Source organism: Haematobia irritans, chromosome 3 (genome assembly GCF_050003625.1).
Source record: "Haematobia irritans isolate KBUSLIRL chromosome 3, ASM5000362v1, whole genome shotgun sequence".
Taxonomy (NCBI): Eukaryota; Metazoa; Arthropoda; class Insecta; order Diptera; family Muscidae; genus Haematobia; species Haematobia irritans.
This window is the reverse complement of record NC_134399.1, coordinates 10,966,879-10,989,304: the sequence shown is the minus strand read 5'-3', so window position 1 is coordinate 10,989,304 and position 22,426 is coordinate 10,966,879. Positions and strand designations below refer to the sequence as shown.

Here is a 22,426-nt window from a genome sequence, read left to right as displayed (position 1 = left end):
GAACAATTGGGTTCAATCAACATAAACTTTTAAATATACAGCAGCACCTCTAGTGGAGAATAGTGGAAACATCCATATGCTCTTTCATTAGATAGAAGTGAGAGTTAATTGAACATAAATTGAGTTATAAAACAAGTATATACGGCCATAAATTCGGCCAGGCCGAATCTTATGTACCCTCCACCATGGATTGCGTAGAAATTTCTACGAAAGACTGTCATCCACAATCGAATTACTTGGGTTGTGGTATCTTAAAACTTATTAACATCGTTTTCTAAATTATGAGTTAGTCCATACGTGGTATATATTAGACAAAAAAGTTATGTATAGTTAAGTCTACACATAATTACGAATCGATATGGACTTTTTGCACGGTACGTAGAGAGCCAGAATTGAAATATGGGGGTCGCTTATATGGGGGCTATATACAATTATGAACTTGATATGGACCAATTTTTGTGTGATTGGGGATCGATTTATCTGAGGGCCATATATAACTATAGACCAATATGGACCTAGTTAATCATGGTTGTTAACGACCATATACTAGCACAATGTACCAAATTTCAACTCATTTGGATGAAATTTGCTACTCCAATAGGCTCCAAAACCAAATCTCCGGATCGGTTTATATGGGGCTATGTATGATTATGGACTTATATGAACCACTTTTGGCATGGTTGTTAAATATCATAACTACCACCACGTACCAAATTTCAAGCAAATCGGATGAATTTTGCTTCTCCAAAACGCACCTGAGGTCAAATCTGGGGATCGGTTCATATGGGAGTTATATGCAATTATGGACTGATAGGAACCAATTCCTGCATGGTTGTTGGATACCATATACTAACATCACGTACTAAATTTCAACCGAATGGGAAGAATTTTACTCTTCCAAGGGGCTCTGGAGGTCAAATCTGGGGATCGGTTTATATGGGGCCTATATATAATTATGGACCGATATCGACCAATTTTTGCATGGGAGTTTGCGGTCATATATTAAGACCACGTACCAAATTTCAACTGAATCAGATGAATTTTGGTCTTCCAAGAGGCTCCGGACGTCAAATCTGGTGATCGGTTTATATGGTGGCTATATATAATTATGGACCGATGTGGACAAATTTTTGCATGGTTGTTAGAGAACATATACTAACACCATGTACAAAATTTCAGCCAGATCGGATGAAATTTGCTTCTCTTAGAGGCCTAGCAAGCCAAATCGGGGGATCGGTTTATATGGGGGCTATATATAATTATGGACCGATGTAGACCAATTTTTGCATGGTTGTTAGAGACCATATACTAACACCATGTACAAAATTTCAGCCAGATCGGATGAAATTTGCTTCTCTTAGCGGCCTCGCAAGCCAAATCGGGGGATCGGTTTATATGGGGGCTATATATAATTATGGACCGATGTAGACCAATTTTTGCATGGTTGTTTGAGACCATATACTAACACCATGTACAAAATTTCAGCCAGATCGGATGAAATTTGCTTCTCTTAGCGGCCTCGCAAGCCAAATCGGGTGATCGGTTTATATGGGGGCTATATATAATTATGGACCGATGTGGACCAATTCTCGCATGGTTGTTTGAGACCATATACTAACAGCCGGATCGGATGAAATTTGCTTCTCTTAGAGGCCTCGCAAGCCAAATTTGGGGGTCCGTTTATATGGGGGCTATACGTAAACGTGGACCGATATGGCCCATTTGCAATACCATCCGACCTACATCAATAACAACTACTTGTGCCAAGTTTCAAGTCGATCGCCCCAAATCCCCAAATCCCTAACTTAGAAATTTCGTCCCCATTCACAAAAAATATCCCCAAAAAAATAGAAAAAAAAAATTTGGCAAAATTTTCCATAGAAATAAAAATTTGACAAAATTTTGTATAGAAATAAACTTCTAACAAAATTTTCGATATAGAAATAAAATTTTGACAAAATTTTCTATAGAAAAAAAATTTTGACAAAATTTTCTATAGAAATAAAATTTTGACAATATTTTTCATAGAAAAAAAAATTGACAAAATTTTCCATAGAAATAAACTTCTGACAAAATTTTCTATAGAAATAAACTTCTGACAAAATTTTCTAAATAGAAATAAAATTTTGACAAAATTTTCTATATAAATAAATTTCTGACAATTTTTTTTAATAACATTTTGAAAAAATTGTCTGTATAGAAATCAAATTTAGACAAAATTGTCTACATAGAAATAAAATGTTGATAAAGTTTTCTATAGAAATAAATGTTTATTTCTTTAGAAATAAACTTCTGACAAAATTTTCTATAGAAATAAACTTCTGACAAAATTTTCTATAGAAATAAAATTTTGGAAAAAAAGATTAAACCGATTTCTTGAAAAAAAAAATCCGCACAAAAATCAAAAATTATTGAAATTCCCCACCAAATCCCCAAGTCCCCAACTCAGAAATTTCGTCCCCATTCACAAAAAATATCCCCAATTTGGGGGAAAATCCCCAAAAATTAGAAGAAAAAAAATTTGACAAAATTTTCTATAGAAATAAACTTCTGATAAAATTTTCTATGTAGGAATAAAATTTTGACAAAATTTTCTGTAGAAAAAAATTTTGACAAAATTTTCTATAGAAAAAAAAATGTTGACAACATTTTCTATAGAAATAAAATTTTGACAAAATTTTCTATATAAATAAATTTCTGACAATTTTGTTTTAATAAAATTTTGAAAAAAAATTCTATCTAGAAATCCCATTTAGACAAAGTTGTCTATATAGAAATAAAATTTTGACAAAGTTTTCTATAGAAATAAATGTTTAGTTCTTCAGAAATAAATATTTAATAAAATTTTCTATAGAAATAAAATTTTTAAAAAATTTTCCACAGAAATAAAATTTTGGACAAATAGATTAAACGGATTTCTCGAAAAAAAAATCCTCACAAAAATCAAAAAAATTATGGAAATTCCCCACTAAATTCCCAAGTCCCCAACTCAGAAATTTCGTCCCCATTCACAAAAAATATCCACAATTTGGGGGAAAATCCCCAAAAAATAGAAAAAAATGCTCACAAAATTTTCTATAGAAATAAAATTTTGACAAAATTTTCTATAGAAATAAAATTTTGACAAAATTTTCTATAGAAATAAAATTTTTACAAAATTTTCTATAGAAATAAAATTTTGACAAAATTTTTCTATAGAAATAAAATTTTGACAAAATTTTCTATAGAAATAAAATTTTGACAATATTTTCCATAGCAAAAAAAAATTGACAAAATTTTATATAGAAATAAACTTCTGACAAAATTTTCTATATAGAAATAAAATTTTTACAAAATTTTCTATATAAATACATTTCTGCGAAATTTAAACAAAATTCACTCAACAACTAAAAAAATTAAGACAATGAATATTTTTTAATAATAAATTGTCGTGGAAATTCGTTTAAAATTATGCAGTTATCTTATTATTATAATTTTCATATCTCATAATCCCATAGGGAATATTCTGCTAATCCTTAATAGTTTTTTCTTCTTTCAATTTTAGATTTATTGTATTTTTGGAGTTATTGTATTTTTTCTTTCGATGAATATTTTTCATAATTTAGGGAATCTAAAAAAAAAAACAAATATCTGAAAAAAATTAGTCTTGTGAAAGCCATATGTTTGCATAAGGATAACAGACACATGAATATCCTTGTCGCTTTTTGAGTAGACATAGGAATATTCAAACCATGCTTGCTATCTTGTCAAAACTCACAGCTAATCCTAAACAGTTTTTTTTGTGTGTGTTGTTTAGTTTGATTATGCAGAATTGTCATGTTTCCTTTTTTTGCTTCCCAATTTTAGGGGTCTAAAAGATGTGAAAAAAAAACATATGGAAAGGTTGGTTTCTATGTGAGAGACTATGGAAAGGGTGTGAGACTAGGGAGTCCTTTTGTATTGAAAGACGTGGCATACAACATCTCTCGATAAGAATCTAAAAATTTCTAAGCATTCAATGCCAGAAATATTAGATTTAGCATAAAGAATATCCTCATTTCGAAGGGGAGTTGCTGAAGCTGTGTGAGTTGGGCGAAAGGATTGTAGCTAACAGATGAATTGCCTGTAGCCAAGGAAACTAGTTTCTCCCCTTCCGTTTGGGTTTGTTACGTTTCTTTGTAGATTTTTTTTTTTAATTAGAAATTTCCTAATTTCTGGCAAGGATCTAGCCATGAAACTAGCATAGATCCTTTGGTCTCTCTACTGTATGTTTGATGTCATAGACAAGAAAACCAGCTAGACTGGCTGGCTTCATTGTGGCCTACACCACCAATAAGGACACCTCACTAGTGAGTTGTAGTTGCCATTCCATAGAAAACATCAAATGGAAGGATCTTTAAGGAAAAACAAAGACCAAACAGGATTTAAATCTAAAGCTACAACGATCAATGTTCATATTTATTATGTATCAATTGCTGGCTTCACGTGTAGCCCAAAACCTCTAAGGAATTTTTCAAAGGATAAAGAAGAACAAACCACCGCCTTTTTGAAAAGTCTCCAGGATCTCAAACTTTTAGCTCTTTGTTCACAATATGGAATTTGTATCGTTTTTTTTTTGTAGTAAAGCTTGTTAGCAAGCAAAAATTTTCCAACCCTTGAAGGGGAGGAGGGAGCCAGGGAAACCATTTCATTGGAAACCTTTGGCCTTTCTGGTAGATTTTAGATTTCATTTCCTTCCTTAAACAACCTTTCTATATCTCATATGCCTAACCCTGTAGGGATATTTATATAGCCCTGAAAAACATTAGTGATCTTCGTTTGTTTAGTTTTTTATGGAAATTGGTGGTGTGGCAATCCCTTGTCAGGGGTTTACCGAAATGAGATCTACTATCTTTTTTTTGTTGTTTTGTTTTTTAATTTGTATCTTAAGGGATTGCATCGCATGTGTCATTTGATTCCCATCGATTATGTAACATAAATTAGTTGTGTTTTTGTTGTAGTTTTGATTGACACCCAAATTAGTTTTTGTTGCTTCTTAATTTTGGTTGCTATTGTTGTCCAGAATTGAGCTGACTGACAGACGGATGGACATGTCAAACAGGTAACCAAAAAGTTGTATATAATTTTTGTTTATTCTCAACCATTGCCCGAAAAATGCTCCTAGTAAGATGGATTGGATTGTTTGAATTTTTGAATATGATTTTCTGTTTTCTATTGTTAATGGCTTTTTGATGAGGTGCTAATAGGGATAATTTGAGGGGCAGCATTAACATAATGTCATTCTAAAAAAAACACAACTTAAATTAAAATTACGTATGCCTATAGGTCTTCGGCAGGCTTATATGCCTTAGTACAATGTGTTAGTTTTAAAAATTTTTTGTCCTTTGCGATGAATATTGCAAACCGCCAGAAAGTCATTTGAAGTCCAAGGATTACAATATGAAATTAATTGAAAAATCAAAATTATAATAAATTTACATACATGTATGTATTATAAATATATTCATTTTATCATAAATAATTCAATTTTATTGTGTCAGTAATTCACAATAGTCAATTATTGTGAATTAAACAAATGTCAATATGACAAAATGGTAAATGCATATACAAATAAGGAGATAAATATATTCATTTTATAACAAATAATTTAATTTTATTGTGACAGTAATTCACAATAATCAATTATTGTGAATTAAACAAAAAAACAATATGACAAATCGTCATATAAAACGCACAACTTAAATTAAAATTACATATGCCTATATGTCTTCGGCAGGCTTATATTCCTTAGCACAATGGGTTAGTTTTAAAATTATCTGAGATCCCATCACTTATGCTACTTTTTTGTCCTTTGGTGAAAAGTCATTTCAAGACCAAGGATTACAATATGAAATTTATTGAAAAATTAAAATTATAATGAATTTATATACAAGTAGGGCGATAAATATATTCATTTTATCATAAATGATTTAATTTTATTGTGTCAGTAATTCACAATAGTCAATTATTGTGAATTAAACAAACGTCAATATGGCAAAATGGTAAATGCATAGACAACTAAGGAGATACAAATATTCATTTTATAACAAATAATTTAATTTTATTGTGCCAATTATTGTGAATTAAACAAAAAACAATATGACAAATCGCCATATAAAACGATTTAACCAAGCTAAAGTTTATTGGAATTTTCTTTATGTTTGCTTACACAATGTTATGGTCATGAATTAGCAATGGTATCAATCATTACAATTTGAGAAAATAGTTTCTTTCTTCAGTCGTTGAATTAGGATCCCGCAAAATTTGTGCAAGAAATTATATGACCATGTAATAGGGAATTTTATAAATACATATAAACTGTAGGGTTTTCTTTAGATCAAAATATTATTGCAGAACTAATTTCGGTGTTATTTCCACGATAAATGTCATTAAATGTTAGTCTTAGTAATTCACAATAAAAGTTATGGTGAATTTCACTGAAAACTGAAGATAATATCTGTATTTTTTTGGAAATATTAATGCAGAACCAATTTAAAAACTATTTGCAGGATAAATTTCGTTAAATGCGAACAACATTAATTCAAAATATAAATTATTGTAAATTTCACATCAAAGTAAAACCAAAGATGTGTGTTCAATGTAAAATATTAATGCAAAACTAATTTAGATACTTTTTCCCCGATAAATGTCATTAAATGTAAGCATCAGTAATTCACAATAAAATTTATTGTGAATTTTACAACAAAATAAAACATCCAATATGTGTTCAGCGTGAAATATTAATGTCATACCAATTTGGGTACTAATTTTCGGATAAATGACATTAATAGTAAGCATCAGTAATTCACAACAAAATCTATTGTGCATTTCACGACAAAATAAAACATCAGCGTGAAATATAGTAATGCAGAACCGATTTCGGTACTATTTCCCGGATAAATATCATTAACTGTAGATCTCAGTAATTCACAATAAAAGTTATTACAAAATTTTACAGCAACATAGCATAGAACACTTGCGTTAATTGTGAACTATTAATGGGGAACGAATTTCTCTACTATTTCTAGGATAAATATCATTAAATGTAGACCTTAGTAATTCACAATAAAAGTTATAGTGAATTTCATTCCAAACTAAAACCTACGAACTGTATTCATTATGAAATAGTAATGAGGAACGAATTTCTCTACTATTTCCAGGATAAATATCATTAAATGTAGACCTTAGTAATTCACAATAAAAGTTATAGTGAATTTCATTCCAAACTAAAACCTACGATCTGTGTTCAATGTGAAATATTAATGGGGAACGAATTTCTCCACTATTTCCAGGATAAATATCATTAAATGGAAGACTCAGTAATTCACAATAAAAGTAATTGTGAATTTCATTCCAACCTAAAACCTACGATCTGTGTTCATTGTGAAATATTAATGGAGAACGTATTTCTATACTATTTCCAGAATAAATGTCATTAAATGTAAGACTCAGTAATTCACAATAAAAGTTATAGTGAATTTCGTTCCAAACTAAAACCTAAGAATTATATTCATTGTGAAATATTAATGGAGAACCGATTTCGGTACTATTTCGGGGATAAATATCATTAAATGTAGACCTCAGTAATTCACAATAAAAATTATTACGAATTTCACGGTAACGTAACATATAGGATCTGTGTTAATTAATGGGGAACGAATTTCACTACGATTTCCAGGATAAATGTCATTAAATGTAAAACTCAGTAATTCACAATAAAAGTTATTGTGAATTTCATTGCAATTTATAACGTACAATATGTGTTCATTGTGAAATATTAAAGGGGACGAACCAATTTCACTATGATTTCCAGCATTAAAGGTAAGTCTCAGTAATTCACAATAATTTAATGAAATTTTCTTTAGTTATTATTTTATATTGGGAAAGTCTACACCGAATATTTGTTTAAATTTGTGTTTGTTTGTAATTCACAATAGTTAGTTTTTGTGAATCAAAGAAATACAAAACAAAATTTAGCTAGGATAATTTTTTTCCTATTGTTATTATTTTATTTTAAAGAATCTATTGGAAAAGTCTACACCGAATATTTGTTTAAATTTGTGTTTGTTTGTAATTCACAATAGTTAGTTTTTGTGAATCAAAGAAATACAAAACAAAATTTAGCTAGAATAATTTTTTCCTATTGTTATTATTTTATTTTAAAGAATCTATAACGATTGTTTTCTTAAATTTTATTGGACCAGTAATTCACAATAGTTAGCTATTGTTGATTAATGTGAGAGCAAGTAGACACAAAATTTAGCCCGGATAAATGGTAATAAAATTTTATTTTGTTATTATTTTATATGGGATTGTTTTTGTCATTTTATTGTGCCAATAATTCACAATAGTTGGCTATTGTGAATCAAAGAAACATGAATAAGTAGTAAAACAAGATGTGGTTTGTTAACATTTTAAGCAAATTTTCTATTGTTATTATCTTCTATTGGAGATATAATCTACACCGACAAAAAAATTGGTGTCAATTTCAAACTTGAGGCCAATAAAATAATTTAATAAATTTAGGAAAAATTTTATTTTCTTCGGCAAGAAGACAAATCATTTAGTCCATATAAATTGTAATGAAATTTTCTTTTGCTATTATTTTATATTGTTTTTTTTTTTTTGTATTGTGCCAATAATTCACAATAGTTGGCTATTGTGAATCAAAAAAACATGTATAGGTAGAAAAACAAGATGTGGTGTGTTAAAATTGTAAGTAAATTTTCTATTGTTATTATTTTCTATTGGAGATATAATCTACACCGAAAAAAATTTGCTGTCAATTTCAAACTTGAGGTCAACAAAATAATTTAATAAATTTAGGTAAAATTTTATTTTCTTCGGCAAGAAGACAAATCATTTAGTCCATATAAATTGTAATGAAATTTTCTTTTGCTATTATTTTATATTGGTTTTTTGTATTGTGCCAATAATTCACAATAGTTGGCTATTGTGAATCAAAGAAACATGTATAGGTAGAAAAACAAGATGTGGTGTGTTAAAATTGTAAGTAAATTTTCTATTGTTATTATTTTCTATTGGAGATATAATCTACACCGAAAAAAATTTGCTGTCAATTTCAAACTTGAGGTCAACAAAATAATTTAATAAATTTAGGTAAAATTTTTGTTTTCTTCTATAAATAAATTGAAAAACTCCATGTAGCTAGAATAATGTTTTCCTATTGTTATTAATTTATATTGGAAACAATCTATACCGATTATTAATTTATATTGGAAACAATCTATACCGATTATATTGTTAGGGTAATTCACAATAGTTAGCTATTAATGATCAAAGAAACGGCAAGAAGGCAAACCATTTAGTCTATATAAATTATAATGAAATTTTTTTTGTTCTTATTTTATATTGAATATTTTTTGTAATTTTATCGAGCCAATAATTCACAATAGTAGGCTATTGTGAATTAGAAAAACATGAAAAAGGCGAAAAATAAAATGTATTTATTATAAAGATTAAGCAAATTTTCTATTGTTATTATTTGCTATTAGATATAATCTACACCGCAAAAAAAAATTGGTGTCAATTTCAAAATATAGGTCAACAAATTTTTACAAAATTAAGCCAAATTTTATTTTCTTGTATAAATACCTGTCAGATGCATCTACTTTGAACATCAAATACAATAAAAAAAGAACACCTTGATACATTAAATCGCAAAAAACGAAACGCACAAAAAAATTAGGTGAACCACAAGGTAAAGAGATGTCGATGGATGGCTCTTAGTTGACCCAAAAAAAAATTTTTTTTTGCTAGAAAAATTAGTAAATATTTAGCTGTCTCAGCAGGATATTAAAAAAATTTACACACTTCTTAAGAAAATACCACACAGATCCAATATAAAGCATTTGTATACCATTTTCTAAGGTCTCTTTTCAAATATTCCCTAGGAGAAAAGGGTGCATCTTTAATGAGCCACAAATCAAACAAAGAGCTATAACAACATTCATCTTCTGCCTCATATTTATGTAGAACAACATTTTTATGTTCTAAGCAAACAAGGAAAATGTGGTGTTTACAACACTTGAAGGATGAGAGACCGAGAACAAAAGGAAGACTCCTTAGTAGTCCTTGCATAAAGAGGCAACAAATTTATTTTTGGGCAAAATGAATACGGTCAAATTTTGGAAAAAAAAAATAATGATTAGGACGTGCGAAAGTGATTTCCCTGGTATTTGAAAATACAAAAGATTCCCTTGTGGATTTTTTTTGGTTTACTTTTGGGAGTTTGGGACCAAGCACCCTGAGTTTTATGATGCGCTCTAGCTACGAGTTTCAAAGGATAAAGTGATGCTTTCAGGGTAGTAGCATGTGGAAGGAAGAAGGAATTTGTCATTCGACATCGTAAAATCATGTGACAACTTTTTGCCACAGATTCCATTAAAACGCCAGAGAGCAAGGTAGTAAACTTTAGACATTAGCCCTCAATATGGTAGGGACACTTTATCAATGGTTATGCTTTTTGATAAAGGCGTGATAAGTACCTAAACTTTTGGTTTTAATTGGCCTCATTAAATCATAAGTAATTTTTTAAAACTAGAAATTAAGTCATAATCAAAAAAATATATTTTCATTAAAAAAAATAAAGAAAAAACCAACATAAAAGAAATAAAAAATCTCTACTTCTACAAAACGAAAAAAAACTATGATAGAAGGGATTTGACAAAGCTCAAGTGTTTTTTAGTTTTTTTTTAAGGCTAAAGAAATAGAAGAAAATTAATATGATTTCAACTCTATACTATTTATTTATTTATTTTTTTAATTTACTTAATATCATCAGGTGTTTTATAAGTACCTTGAGGTGCCAGCACCTTCCATTTGCTGTCGATCTAAAGGTGGATCGAATATTTGTTCACGATCCTCTTTTGATAATTCCAATTCGGCAAATTGATCCAATTCGGAAGCCATTTTGTGTTTTTGTTTTTTAGCGTTATTCAATTAATTATTTTTTTTATAAAAATAAATTTAGCAAGGATTTTTGTTTGTTCCGGTTTTTTAGTTTTCCTTGTTTTTTATTCAAATTGGAATGTTTTCAAAATCGGCCGATTGTTGGGTTTAAAACAAAATTTTTGAAGAATTTAGATTTTTGGTTATTTTTTACTTAAAGCCGGATTTGATATTTTCTTTTGAAATTTTAAGGGTTTTTTGTCAATTTTCCAACCTATAACGAAAGAAAGAAAAAAGAGGTGTTTTGAAAAAAATAAATACATAAATTAAAGGGAAAGTTTAAAAGGATATTAAAAAAATTTAAAGAATTTAACTTAAAATTAAGAATAACAATAAAAACCGAAAATAGTTTCTACATAAAAGCCTAATTTTATAGAAGGTATTTCACAGAAATAGTGAAAATAGTCCAAATTAAACTGAAATCCATTTATCAAGATCTTCACACAAAACAAAATTCGAATTCTAATTCAATCAAGAAATTAATTGATGCAATAAAAATTTTCAATTTTCTATAGAAATAAATTTTTGAGAAAATTTTCTATTTTCTATAAAAAAAATTAATTTAACAATTTTCTATAGAAGTAAAATTGTGACAAAATTTTCTATAGAAATAAAATTTATTGAAAGTCAATTAAAAAATTAATTGATCCAATTAATATTTGTAATTGATTTTATTTTCAATTAAAATATGTTGTTGTATCAATTAAATTTTTAATTAATTATTTTTTAAAACTCAATTAAGTCTTTAATTGGCACAATTTTCGTGAAAAAATTTCTGTGTTGATATCAGCAGTATCCATTAATTAGCTATTATTGTCAATCAATTTTTATTAAATATTCTATTTAAAAAATAAATCAAATTTATCAAATTTGTATTTTTCTTGTCTTAGTAATTCACAATAGTGTGTTATTGTGATTTAAAGAAAGCTTAAATTTGAAAAATTTTCATAGATATAATCAAGCCATGAAAGAATCAAGTATATAAAAAAAATTATCCTTTGCAAATATGTAAATATTTGCAAACCAGATGCCTGTAATGTTTTTAATAAATCACAATAAGCAAACGTATATCATGAGTTTTCAATAAATATCATATATACATATATCAGAAATTTATTGTTGCTATTGTCTATTTATTACAAACAAAATTTTAATATATTTTACTTTACTACACTGTTGATCACATTATTCACAATAATTATCTATGGTGATTTAATGTAATGACATTTTTTTTAATTCAACCTAGTTATTCTGGCGGGATTTTCATTGATGACAAATAGTAAATAATGATCAGATTTACACAGATGGATATATCAGTAAGTCAATGATCGTATTATACTCGTATTCATCAATAATATACCATAAGGAACCATAGCAAGCATTTGCCATATCAACGGTGTTCTCTTGATTCTCCAAAATGAACCTGCTGCTCTTTAATACTTAAAATTATTACTATCATAACACAATAAGAATAATTCTCCAGTGTTTCTTTAATTCTCATGAACTTGTAATTCACAATATGCTGCTATTGTGATTGAAGAAAACGACAGTTTTGGAAAAACCACAACGCCATGGGAATTATAAGCAAATTATAAGAATTATAAGAAAAATTATTTGATTGAAATATTAAACAGAAACTACAAACACTAAATAAAAACGTTTTGAGTGGATATCAGATTTATGGAACAATAGTTTTGACTAACTATTTTAATATTTGAAAGTCTTTAACAAACTTATTTGTTAATGGTCTTTTACAAATTTGACAAAACAGACAAGTTCATGCGGGAAGAAAATCTTGATTTTGTACAAGCCAGTGTCAAAAACACTATTTTCTTGAATTTTAAGAATGTTTTGGTCGGAGAAAGCATGTGATTCTATGTTACGCTTCCATAAGAAGTTATCGATCAACTTTTTTCTTTTGAAAAATTTTAAAATTTTTTTCTATAGAAAATTTTTTCAAAATTTTATTTCTATAGAAAATTGTGTCAAAATTTTATTTCTATAGAAAATTTTGTTAAAATTTTACTTCTATAGAAAATTTTGTTAAAAATGTTATTTCTATAGAAAATTTTGTTAAAATTTTACTTCTGTAGAAAATTTTGTCAAAATTTTATTTCTACAGAAAATACTTGGAAAATTTAATTAAATAGAAAATTTTCTCAAAATTTTATTTCTATAGAAAATTGTGTCAAAATTTTATTTTTATAGAAAATTTTCTCAAAATTTTATTTCTATAGAAAATTGTGTCAAAATTTTATTTTTATAGAAAATTTTGTCAAAATTTTATTTTTATAGAAAATTTTGGCAAAATTTTATTTTTTATAGAAAATCTTGTCAAAATTTTATTTCGGTAGAAAATTTTGTCAAAATTTTATTTCGGTAGAAAATTTTGTCAAAATTTTATTTCGGTAGAAAATTTTGTACAAATTTTATTTCAATAGAAAATTTTTACTGAAATTTTATTTCTATAGAAAATTTTTACTGAAATTTTATTTCTATAGAAAATTTTTACCGAAATTTCATTTCTATAGAAAATTTTGCCAGAAATTTTATTTCTATAGAAAAATTTGTCAAATTTTTTTTTCTGTACAAAATTTTGCAAATTTTTTTCTATAGAAAATTTTGTCAAAATTTTATTTCTATAGAAAATTTTTACTGAAATTTTATTTCCATAGAAAATTTTTATCGAAATTTTATTTCTATAGAAAATTTTTACTTAAACTTTATTTCTATAGAAAACTTTGTCAACACTTCTTTAGAAAATTTTGTCAACATTTTATTTCTATAGAAAATTTTGTAAAAATTTTATTTCTATAGAAAATGTCAAAATTTTATTTCTATAGAAAATTTTGCCAAAAATTTTATTTCTATAGAAAAATTTGTAAATTTTTTTTTCTGTACAAAATTTTGCAAATTTTTTTCTATAGAAAATTTTGTCAAAATTTTATTTCTATAGAAATTTTTGTCAAAATTTTATTTCTATAGAAAATTTTTACTGAAATTTTATTTCCATAGAAAATTTTTATCGAAATTTTATTTCTATAGAAAATTTTTACTTAAACTTTATTTCTATAGAAAACTTTGTCAACATTTTATTTCTATAGAAAATTTTGTCAACATTTTATTTCCTTAGAATATTTTGTAAAAATTTTATTTCTATAGAAAATGTCAAAATTTTATTTCTATAGAAAATTTTGCCAATAATTTTATTTCTATAGAAAAATTTGTCAATTTTTTTTTCTGTACAAAATTTTGCAAATTTTTTTCTATAGAAAATTTTGTCAAAATTTTATTTCTATAGAAATTTTTGTCAAAATTTTATTTCTATAGAAAATTTTTACTGAAATTTTATTTCTATAGAAACTTTTTACCTAAACTTTATTTCCATAGAAAACTTTATTTCTATTGAAAACTTCGTCAAAATTTTATTTCTGTAGAAAATTTTGTCAAAATTTTATTTCTATAGAAATTTTGTCAAATTTTTATTTCTATAGAAATTTTTGTCAAATTTTTATTTCTATAGAAAATTTTGTAAAAATTTTATTTCTATAGAAAATTTTGTCAAAATGTTATTTCTATAGAAAATTTTTTCAAAATTTTATTTCTATAGAAATTTTTGTCAAAATTTCATTTCTGTAGAAAATTTTGTAAAAATTTTATTTCTAGAGGAAGTTTTCGCAGAATTTTCTTCCTATACAAAATTTTTACATAAATTTTTATTTCTAGAGAAAGTTATCGCAAAATTTTCTTCCTATACAAAATTTGTTTAACGTTTATTTCTATAGAAAATGTTCTCAAAATTTTATTTCTATAGAAAATTTGGCAAACTTTTATTTCTATAGAAAGTTATCGCAAAATTTTATTTGTATATAAAATTTTTACAAAATGTTCTTTCTATACATAATTTTTGCATAATTTTGTATCTATACAAAATTCTTTTAAAGTTTATTTCTGTACATAATTTTGACAAAATTTTATTTCTACAATAAAATTTTATTTCTATAGAAATTTTTGTCAAAATTTTATTTCTATAAAAATGTTTGTCAAAATTTTTTTCTATAGAAAATTTTGAAAAAACTATCGATTTGACGAAAAGGGACCAAAAATAACCGAATGGAATTTGGTTGATTTTGGTCCATTTTCGATCGGACCAAAATGGCAACTCTGCTTATAAATGACTCATTATGTGTTGAGCTCACAATATTTCTTATTGTAAACTTTTATATATATTTTATAAATTGTATAATATATTTGTAATAAATAAATAAATTTCTTATTGGGATTGAAATAAATGGCATCTTAATAGAATTTAGCCAGCCAAAGAGAGAAGAGTCTATTATCTATTATAGCAATTAGTGGGCAAGTGAGTGAGACTTTGAAGTAGGTGAGGCAAGGTGGTGGCTGAGAATATCAACTCACCTGTTTTACCACAGATGTTGAACTTCTCTTCGGGCATGGGGAAACATAAACATTGAAGAGAGGAGAAATAAATCAATAAAGAGGCCTATTGATAGTCAATCGAAACTGAGATTAATCCCATTTGTAATTTAACAAAATTTTTTAATTATATCAATTGGATCAAATTTATTAATGATATAATGGAAAGTTTTGTAATAAATAAAAAAATAGACAAATCAGTTTGCAAATAATTTTATCTACTAATTCCCATAGTCTAAAAGACCCTTTTGCAAAGTATGATCTACCATAACATTTCATAGAATTTATGGATTGATCATAGATGTTTGCTTTGCCTATGCCATATATGCCATACATTGGAATTATTTGACATTTTTTACATATTCTACACATGGCGATAAGAACAGGAACAGCAACAACATGAAAAACAATATTGTTTATCGATATGCTGCTGTCCATAATATTTTCTATTTATTTATTGATGAGGGTGTTAAGTTTGCCAATAATAGAATTTCGTCATTACAATGTATGGCACCTACCTAGGTAGGGGATCTTAACTCTTCGACACAATCAATTAAAGAAAAATCTATTCAAGCTTTGAACTATTCTCTACCAACGTCTCCTCCCCAGCCCTCTCGTGTAGTACATACATTTACGAGAAATAGCTACCAATACAAATGAAAACTATCAAGAATAACAACAATATACAACAAATGCCGATTTCTGTGTAAGTAGAAAACGCCAAAGTGGCAGAGACCAATGAACACCAAAAAAAACGTGATATGTTGGCATTTGAAAATAGATAGGGTGAGAGACAGACATAGAGAGTGAGAGAGACATGAAAAAACAGTACTTAACACAAATTGAAAACTCTTGAATTAGAAAGAAGTAACAAAGTGTGTGATGTATACGATAGAATGAATAAAACAAAAACATTAGGAAGTAGAAAAAAATAACAAACGCAAAAGAAAAGACGAAATGAAGATGAAGTCATTGAAAGCGAAAAAAAACAAATTCTATGACGCCGTATATTATTACTCCGGACTATTTGTAATTGTCTATTCACTAGCAAAGACTAAACCTGAATGAAGAGTCCCAATGAGTATTTCTTAGTGAGGGAATTCTCTATTTGTTGTCATGACATTTGAGTTGTAAATAAATAAACTTAAGAGAATTAGAAGTAATCATTGACCATGCTAACCATCCAACAACCATTAGATTAACAATGGCAGATAGGAGAATAACTAACAGCAACAGAACATGGTGGAGAGTCTTAACTAAGGTGGCTTTACCCAGTGTGTGCTAGAGGTTTTTCGATGCGCAAAAGGTACTATGTATTACAGTGAACTATAAAAGTAATAATCATAGTTTAGCACCAGAAGATATAAACCACTGGTCTAAAATTTAATTTCCTACAAAGGAAAATAATTTTTTTCTTTCTAGGAATCCCAAAAAAAAAAATCCTCATGGATTTTAGGCATCTTCTTAAAGGGCCCGTAAGTCCCCTAGTCCATTTTTCTGATTAAGTTTTGTTTGAATAAGATTTTTGAATTTTTGAATTCTATACATTTTAAATTTAATTTTTTAAAAATTCCAATCCAAAAAAAAATCCTCAATCCCCTAAATAACAGAAGTCAAGAGAGTTTCCTAGGACTTTTCAATTGACGATATTTATTGACCCTATACATTTTTAAATGACATTTCTTCGATGATAGTATCAATCAAAGTCAATTAAAAAAATCAAGTGATCCATTTACATTTTTGTGATTAAGTTTTGTTTGAATTAGAAAAATTTTTGAATCCTATATATATTTAATTTTATTTTTTTTTTAAATTCAATTAAAATTTTATTTGGAGAACTATTGCTGATATTTTTTAGGGAGGCTATATGTCATAGACAACACAATGAGAATATCAACTCAACTGTTATACCACCGGTGGCGAACTCTCCCTCTCACACTTATAAATGACTCCACACAAAAAAATATTTTTTTGATTCAATCATGAAATTCATTGATCCAATTAATTTTTTAATTGAAATGTCTTCAATCACAGAAATGATAGTATCAATTAAAAAATTAATTGACACTCAATTAAAAAATTAATTGATACTATTAATTTGTGTGATTGATTTTTATTTCAATTAAAAATTTTTTTGATTCAATTAAATTTTTAATTGAATATTTTTTAAAACTCAATTAAGATTTTAATTGGAAAAATTTTCGTGAAATTTTTTTCTGTGTCATTATGTGTTGAGTTCACAATATTTCTTATTGTGATTGAAAAAAGAAAATGCCAACTAAATGGAAATTAGTCTGCCAAAGAGAAAAGAGTCTAGTATCCATAAAAGCAATTAGTGAGACTTTGCAGTATGTGGGGTAGGGTGGCTTAAGTCCCCTAAATAATAGAAGTTAAGATAGTTTCCTATGACTTTTCAATTGACGAAATTTATTGACCCTATACACTTTTAAATGAAATTTCTTCAATGATAGTATCAATCAAAGTCAATTAAAATAACAATTGATCCATTTAAATTTTTGTGATTAAGTTTTGTTTGAATTAGAAAATTTTTTGAATCCTATACATTTTAAATTTAATTTTTTAAAAATTCAATTAAAACTTTATTTGGAAAACTATTGCTGATATTTTTTAGGGAGGCTATATGCCATAGACAACACAATGAGAATATCAACTCAACTGTTATACCACAGGTGATGAACTCTCTCTCTTATAAATGACTCATTATGTGTTGTGCTCACAATATTTCTTATTGTGATTGAAAAACCAAATGGCAACTTAATGGAAATTAGCCTGACAAAGAGAAAAGAGTCTAGTATCCATAAAAGCAATTAGTGAGACTCGTAGTAGGTGGGGTAGAGTGGCTTACACTGAGAATATCAGCTCAACTGTTATACCATAGACGATGAACTTCTTTTAGAGAAGTCGAAAATACCAACATTGAAGAGAGAAGAGATAAGCCAATAAAAACCATAATAATGTTCGACCGAAACTGTGAATAATCCTATTGTAATTCACCAATTTTTCTTTTTTTATTGTGATTGGAAAAATACCAATCTTATCAAATTCCTGTTATCTTCATGGGTTCAATTCCAATTCCAATTCAGACCAAACACCAAAAAGTTTTTCAGCGATGGATTGTCTCTCTCAGTAATGCTGGTGGCATTTCTGTGTGTGTTTAAAGTTTCTCCAAGATTATGCATCGTAATGGGAAACCACTTTCGGACTTGGCTATAAAAAAGGAAACCCCTTGACATGCTATTTTCCATTCTATACACTTAATGACAAGATCGAAGTTTATGGGCTATGACAAGTATCTTGATGACTAAATTTATTCCATCTTCATCTAACAATTAGTTATCCCTGTAATACTGGTGACATTTCTGAGGGTTTCAAAGCTTCTCTAAGTGGTTTCACTGCAATGTGGAACTCCGTTCGGACTCGGCTATAAAAAGGAGGTCCCTTGTCATAGAGTTTAACATGGAATCGGGTAGCACTCAGTGATAAGAGAGAGGTTCACCAATGTGGTATCACAATGGACTGAATAGTCTAAGGGAGCCTGATACATCGGGCTGCCACCTAACCTAGTTATCCCCGAGAAACTGGTCGATTTTAGAATTGGACCAAATATTAATCTAAGTCGAGCGTTAAATAATTATCTCGTGATAGTCGACAGTCTCTAATGCATATTTCCGAAGTGTCATGATAGGTATTTTGAGTACTAAATTCCTTGCGCCTTCGTCTAATATCCCTCAATGATCCGTTGTAAGCTAGATCTTGAAGGACCATTTCGTAATCCGACTTTGAAATAGATTCTAAAGGCATCACCACTATTAGATCTTGATCGGCATCGGATTTTTTCATTTCTATTTTAGAATGAATAAACAGCCGTTTGCCTGCTTTTGAGGAGTAATGAATGAAGGTTGTCTGAGAAAATTGTCCAAATTGTTCCATTCTATACTCCGCATGACCTTGAAATGGGTTTCTAGTTGAACTACTGGGACTTGCTAAAAAAAACTTCGATGACATTGAAGTAGCACTTCGGTGAGGCAGTAGCAGAGAAATTTCCCTATGTCTGGGGAGCCACCGTATTGCAATGGTTAGCATGCCCGCCTTGCTCATACAGGGTCGTGGGTTCGAACCCTGTTTCGACCAAACACCAAAAAGTTTTTCTGCGGTCGATTATATCATCCCATTAATGCTGGTGACATTTCTGAATATTTCAAAGCTTCTCTATGTGGTTTCACTGCAATGTGGAACGCCGTTCGGACTCGGTTATAAAAAGGAGGTCCCATGTCATTGAGCTTAACATAGAATCGGGCAGCTTTCAGTGATAAGAGTGAAGTTCACCACCGTGATATCACAATGGACTGAATAGTCTAAGTGAGCTAGAAATATCGGGCTGCCACTGTCCCTAATCTAACCTTCCCTATGCCTGGGAAATGGGAGAAGAAGTAAATTTTGTAAAGACAATTCTAGTTATGATCTGCAAGGGCTAAGGTAACCAAGTTCGTTGGATATAAACGTGACAACGGCTAACAAAAGTTTATTTGCCTTTGAAGAGACAATTGATAGAAACTTCGTAGGTCTAAAATTTCCTTTGTTATGTCTTTTTTGTACTTTCTGAATGATAGTGCGAAAGGTTTTATTAGCAAAGAGAATAGAAAATTATAAATTCATTTCCATTTATATATCGCAAGAACAATACTAGTAGACAAAATGAGCAGAGCGACATAAGTCCTTATAAAATAAATAAATCGAAAAGTTCTTAAATATCAAATGAAGTAATTAATAAAGGCTCCAAAAAGATAGTTCCCTATTTTCTGCTAAGATCAACATAAATGAGGTGTATTTCTCTTCTCCAATCCACAGTCACACAGTGACATATTGAAACTCAATTAACTAAATGTGTATATCGTATTCTAAGCATTGTGACACTATTACAGCTACTCTCTGTTATATATTGAAGACATTGTTCTCTCTCCCTCGTCATTAAAGATCACAAGAGTTAAGAGAGTAGGCTCAAAGATGCTTTGAGTTTTGATAAATACACTTTTGCTAGTTGTTGTATATGATACCAAAAGCATAGCTCTCCCTCCTACTCCACTCACCATTACAGATCTCAAGAGTTAAGAGAGTAAGCTCAGTGATGTTTTGAGGTTTTGATAAATACATTTATGCTAGTTGCTGTATATGAGTTACAAAAACAACAACAAATCCTTTAGTATGTTCATACGAATTGAATACAACAAAAACTAAGAGTACAAGAAAACAATAACAAATTAGATGAGAAAGATGAATAAAACAAAAAGAAAGAAAAAAATGACAAAACTTAAAACAACGACAATAAAAAAAAAATAAAAATAAAAAATACATACATTTGTGTTTTTAAATAAAATAACACCAAACGAATGGCATCGACAACGATCGACAAGACGAAGAAACGAAACGATGACAAAGATACTGCTGAAATGGAATTTTGAGTTTGAACTTTTTGTGTGTTTCAATGTAGGTAGAATGTTGTTATTGTTGTATTCAGCTAGTAGTATGTTTTAGTTTGGTTGTTTTTATTTTTATTGGTGTTCCACAAAAATTGCTAATAACAACACTTTTTTTTTAAGAAATTAAACGCTTTTTTGGGTAAGTAAAGAGTTAATTTTTTTAGTGTTAATTTTTTGAAAATATTTTTTGAATTAATTTTTGATCATTTTTTTTAAGATATAAATTCCCTGTCTTATAAATTTAGTTTTACTATTTTTTTGTCAGCATTTCTATATTTTTTTTATAAAATTTTTTTGTTTTGGGAAACACTTTTCAATTCACAAAACACTAACGGTATATAAAAATTTCCGCGATAGATTTTCAAATAATTTTTTTTCCTTGTATTTTCAAAAAAATTTTTTCCTTCAGATTTTTCAAATTTATCAATAATTTTGAGGAAATTTCGTTGACCTTTGTTTTGTTTACAGATTTGTTTTTTTTTTTTTTTTGGCGGTGTTTCGAGTGTCACATCGAGCTGATGAGTAATAATGATGTGGTCAGTTATGATGTTGGTGATGAGAAGATGAAAATTTGAATGATTTCCAACACCGAACTGTGTGGCGTTGAATGCAGAACGAACAAGGTTTGAGGATTGTTGTTTCGATTGGGTTTGGATATATCCGTTAGCAAGTTTCCACACACAGCCGTTGATGAATGAACAGAAAGGTGTTAAACAGAGAACAGAAAAACAAAAACGAAACGAAACAAATTCTTTGGTTGCTCACGGTTAGGAACGTATTTGAACACTGAAGCAGGAGAGTTACCAAAACTTTGGTGGCAGTAGCAGCAAAAGTAGTAAAACCCACATGCACACACACCAACAGAGCAAAACCACCGAAAACTATACCAACACTTATGCATGTAGAGCATGCGATGCGAGACCAAACATTGAGCTTCAACACTCACATGCGGCAATTTACACTCAGGCAAGTTATCATATATCTCTCGTATGAGAGTGTGTGATGTGTTTGATGTGTATGCGGCGTTTGGTTAGGATGGTATATATGGGCCATTCACATGACAACTTACAAATTCAATAACACAGCAACACATGGACTTGCAATGCCTTTGCAGCACCAATACAGTTATCAACTCTAACAAATATAAAAACAAGTCCAAAAACCCCCCAAAAATTTAGTTTAACACTAAAGACCAGCACTAAATTGCCAAAACAATAACGCACACACTGTCACCATCCATAGTAAGAAGAAGAAGAAGCAGCAGCAGCAGCTAAAGAAAAGGCCAACATCTTTCTTATAAACCTTCAGGCAGAGATATGAAACAACTTTGCGCTGCTTGCTGTTGACGCAAACGTCTATTGCCAACAACATCTTCTTCTATACAACCAAAAAAAAAACACAAAATTCCATCAAATATTGTTCTTTTCTCAGTGAACTAATGTGATATTATAATGGTGTTGAGCCCCTATGCTCACACGCTCACACACATACACACGTTAAAA

The 22,426-nt window shown here is 28.6% G+C and overlaps 1 protein-coding gene across 2 annotated transcripts in view; it reads right to left on the bottom strand.

Moving 5' to 3' along the window:
* The window catches only part of Imp (IGF-II mRNA-binding protein), a 91,103-nt gene extending 70,061 nt beyond the window's left edge, over positions 1-21,042 (bottom strand). Inside the window, exons 1-2 of one of the 2 annotated variants that reach the window (XM_075299010.1) lie at positions 20,802-21,042; positions 10,838-11,203 (exon numbers count right to left, since the gene is read on the bottom strand). In XM_075299010.1, the coding sequence (XP_075155125.1) occupies positions 10,838-10,950 (113 nt within the window). In that variant the 5' untranslated portion in view covers positions 10,951-11,203; positions 20,802-21,042. The remainder of the gene's footprint in view (positions 1-10,837; positions 11,204-20,801) is intronic. The other variant, XM_075299011.1, reaches the window with a different exon arrangement.
* Positions 21,043-22,426: the final 1,384 nt, after the last annotated feature.